General features: G+C 51.1%; 1 protein-coding gene across 1 annotated transcript; it reads right to left on the bottom strand.

Moving 5' to 3' along the window:
* Window positions 1-350: 350 nt before the first annotated feature.
* On the bottom strand, window positions 351-2,042 carry LOC139437995 (endogenous retrovirus group K member 21 Gag polyprotein-like). The gene has a single exon (XM_071212972.1). It carries the CDS (start codon window positions 2,040-2,042, stop codon window positions 351-353), a length of 1,692 nt encoding a protein of 563 aa, XP_071069073.1.
* Window positions 2,043-3,614: the final 1,572 nt, after the last annotated feature.

The raw sequence follows: 3,614 nt of genomic DNA, 5'->3' as shown, positions 1-3,614 counted from the left end.
GGAGGTAGCGGCTCCTGTGGCGCCGATGACTTGAGGGCCAGTTTTGAGGGGCCAGTGATTGAACGCGGCGATCTCGAAGGGAACACAGGAGACTTCAGCACCAGAGTCCAGAAGCCCATCGAGCCATTGTCCATCGATTTTAAGCTCTAATGAGGGTCTCTGGTGGCGTGTGATGGGCATTGTCCACATTATGGCTTGGGAGTCTTCCTGAGGACCTCTTGCGGGTGGGGCTGAGGCCTGCCCCGCTGGGAGTTTAAAGGCTGCTGGTAATTTTGGGTGGCATGGCAGTCACGAGCCCAGTGATATCCTTTTCCACAGCGTGGTCACGGCATAGAAGGGCCTCTTGGTCTTCACGGTGGCAGGGCGGAGCGGGGTGCTGGGCCTGGCTGAGGGCACTCATGGACAAAATGGCCAGACTGACCGCACCGAAAGCAGACGGAAGTGGGAGTAGATGAAACGGCCATGGCAGAAGCAAAGGCAGCAGTGAGCGTTTTGACTTGCGGGTCAACGTCGCGGCAGGCGAGAACCCATTCGTGGATAGCTTTGTCACGTATGGGGAGGACTACAGCCCGGAAGGGTGCAAGGCATCCATCTATGATGAGCTCTTTGGCGAGTGCAAACTGAGCGTCTTCACTAGAAATTTTCCGCTGGCAAGCTTCCAGGACGCGGGCGACGAATGCTGGGAAAGTTTCATTAGAGTCTTGAAGCAGTTGCGCGAGCTTGGTGGGCTGCTTGGTGGAGACTAGAGAAAAGGACTGGTGGACGAGGAATTTTACCCAGTGCCAGAATCCTGGGTCAATGTGTAGATATGGACGAGGGTCCGCATAGTTGTTGATCCCCGTATATGCATCAGGTGGATCTAAGACGCCAGCTTGGGCATTCTCTACTACTTGCCGGTCAACAGCTGCTTGGTAGTGAGTGCGCCATTCAAGAAATTGGCCTGGCACTAAAATGGCACGGGCTAGGGAAATCCAGTCATATGGGAGAATGAGTTGAGTTGCTAGCTCTTCAAGGAGCTGCATCACATAAGGGCTGCCAACTCCATCCTCTTTAACAGCTTTGCGGAGGGTCCTAACCTCTTCTGCTGTGAAGGGCAGCCAAGTTTGAGGTCGTTGCAGTGTAGGCTGCAGATTTAGTGGGTACAGTTGAGGGGTTTGAGGAGGCGTGGCACTAGAGGCAGCGGTTTGCGCAGGCGGGGTGTTACCGCCGTATGGAGGTGGCTGAGGGTAAGCGGAATGCAGCTGAAAGAATGGTGGCTTAGCAACATTTATCTGGCAACAAAATGGCGGCGGGGCCTTTCCGGGTGTTGGACAAGATGGCGGAGCAGCTACATCCGGCGAGGTATAAAATGGCACGGGAGTCACTTCCGTTTCCGGTTGTGAACAAAATGGCGCGGGGGGCGCTTCCGATTTAGCGGAAGATGGCGACCATACAGTTTCCGGGGCGGAACCGGGTACTGACAGGGCAGGAAGAGGCGGGTAAAGGCGAGAGGAAGCGCCTTTGTTCCCGCCGGCGGGCTCCGGGCCCGGTGAAGAAGAAGCCGGAAGTGCGCCATTTTGGGCAGAGGTGGAGGAAGAAGGCGGAAGTTCGCCATCTTGGGGAGCCGCAGGAGCGGCCTCGTTGTGCCGCGGGGAGCTCGGATGGGGGGGCTCACGCTCGAGGGCAGCCGCAAGTTGGTCAGACAGAGAGTTAGTGTCGGCGGACTCATTGGGATCACAGTCTAGAGGCTGTTTGGGAGAAGCCTCATGAATAGTCTCGGATGGGGCACCGAGGAGACAGGCGCGGATGGCGACGAGAACGGGTAAGAGGCCTGGCGGGAAGGAGCGTTTTTCATGTTCCATTGCAGAGGCGACTCGATCTATGAGTCGCGAGTACGTGTAGGGGCTCCAGAGTTGGCAAGTGGCGAGCCACGGATTAAAGGGGAGCAGAAGGTCCCAGTATTTTTGGAGTTGCCGCAGGGAAACGCAGACTCCATTGGTATCGAGCAGGGCAGCGAGGGCCCTGACTTGCGGCACCTGATGCAATGACAAAGAGGCGCCCATGATGGGATAGGGACGGGATGACGGTGAGGGGTCCCTTGGGGCTCGTCCGGGCGAGGGGTCCCTACCTGGAGAGGAGGACGATCACAGCAGCAACAGCAGAGAGGGGCCGGGGGAGGAGCCGCCACGTTGGGCGCCAGTTGTAGCTGAGCGAGAGGGTTTCATCCTCGCTGAGGCCCAAGAGTCGGGGGGGCTTGCTCCTGCTGAATCACCGGCGGGGGGTGCCCCAAGAGGGAGCACCGGTTCTCCAGGCGTGGGGGACGCGCGGTTGGGGAAAAACCACGGAGACCGCCTGAGCGCAGGAACAGGTCTGCTTTATTACGGAAGTACACTTAGCTATAGGGGTGGGTAGAGGGAGGGGCGTGATGAAGGGAGGGTTGGCTAAGGGGCGGCTGTGGACAGGCTGAAGCTGATGGATAGACCTGAGGTAAGCAGTTAGTGGGGAAGAGGGCAGATTGTGGGTTGGCAATATGGGTGGGACTGGCGGGAAGGACGGCAGGGGCTGGAAGGGGAGGAGGGGTGGAGAAAGGCGGCAACAGTCTTTATTTCTGTGGGTTCAGTGGTGAAAACTCCTTTCTCATTTCTTATTTTGCATATTTGCATCTTCTCACTTTTTTTCTTTGTAAGTCTTGCTAAAGACTTGTCAATCTTATTGATCTGCTTAAAAATATAGTTCTTGGTCTTGTTTATCTTTTCAAGTGCTTTCTTATTTTCTATTTCACTTAGTTCTGCTCTTATCTTTGTTTTTTCTTTCTTTCTTCTTCCTGTGGATTACATTGTTGTTGTTTTTTTCTAATTCCTCCAAATGTGCAGTTAGTTCTTCAATTTTTGCTCTTTCTTCTTTTTTGATGTATGAATTTATGGCTATAAATTTCCCTCTAAGTACTGCTTGTGCTGCATCCCATAAATTTTGGTATGTTGTGTTATCATTATCATTTGTTTCAAGGTATTTATCGATTTCTTTTGAGATTTCCTCTTTGACCCTCTGGTTTCCTAAGTGTGTGGTGTTTAATTTCCATATCTTGGTGTGAAATCTGGGCCTCTGGCCCTTGCAGATTTCCAGCTTCAGTCCACTGTGGTCAGAGATAATATTTTGTATGATTTCTATCTTTCTTATCATTAAGCCTTTCTTTGTGGCCTAGCATATGGTCTTTCTTCGAGAATGATCCATGTGCACTTGAGAAAAATGTATATCCTGCTGTATTTGGGTGTATTGATCTGTATATGTTTATTAGATCCAGCTCCTGTAACATAGTGTTCAAATATTTTGTTTCTTTAGTGATTCTCTTTTGAGATGTTCTTTCCAGAGTTGATAGTGGTTTATTAAAATCTCCCACTATAATTGTAGATGCATCTATTCTTTCACTGCATTTTTCCATTGTTTGCCTCACGTATTTAGAGGTGCCCTTGTTAGGAGCATAAATATTTATGATTTTTTGTTCTTCTTGAGAGAGTGTCCCTTTCACTAATATGTAGTATCCTTCTTTGTCTCTCACAATTGTTTTGCATTTAAAGTCTATTTTGTCTGATATTAATATAGCTACTCTTGCCTTTTTCTGGTTTTTGTTTGCTTGT

This window comes from Dasypus novemcinctus, chromosome X (genome assembly GCF_030445035.2).
Source record: "Dasypus novemcinctus isolate mDasNov1 chromosome X, mDasNov1.1.hap2, whole genome shotgun sequence".
NCBI lineage: Eukaryota > Metazoa > Chordata > Mammalia > Cingulata > Dasypodidae > Dasypus > Dasypus novemcinctus.
Note: the sequence above shows the minus strand (reverse complement) of the source record. Positions and strands in the feature narration are given on the sequence as shown.

Excerpts from the sequence above, each read along its gene's own strand:
- LOC139437995 (XM_071212972.1), bottom strand. The coding sequence starts at position 2,042 with ATGGGCGCCTCTTTGTCATTGCATCAGGTGCCGCAAGTCAGGGCCCTC.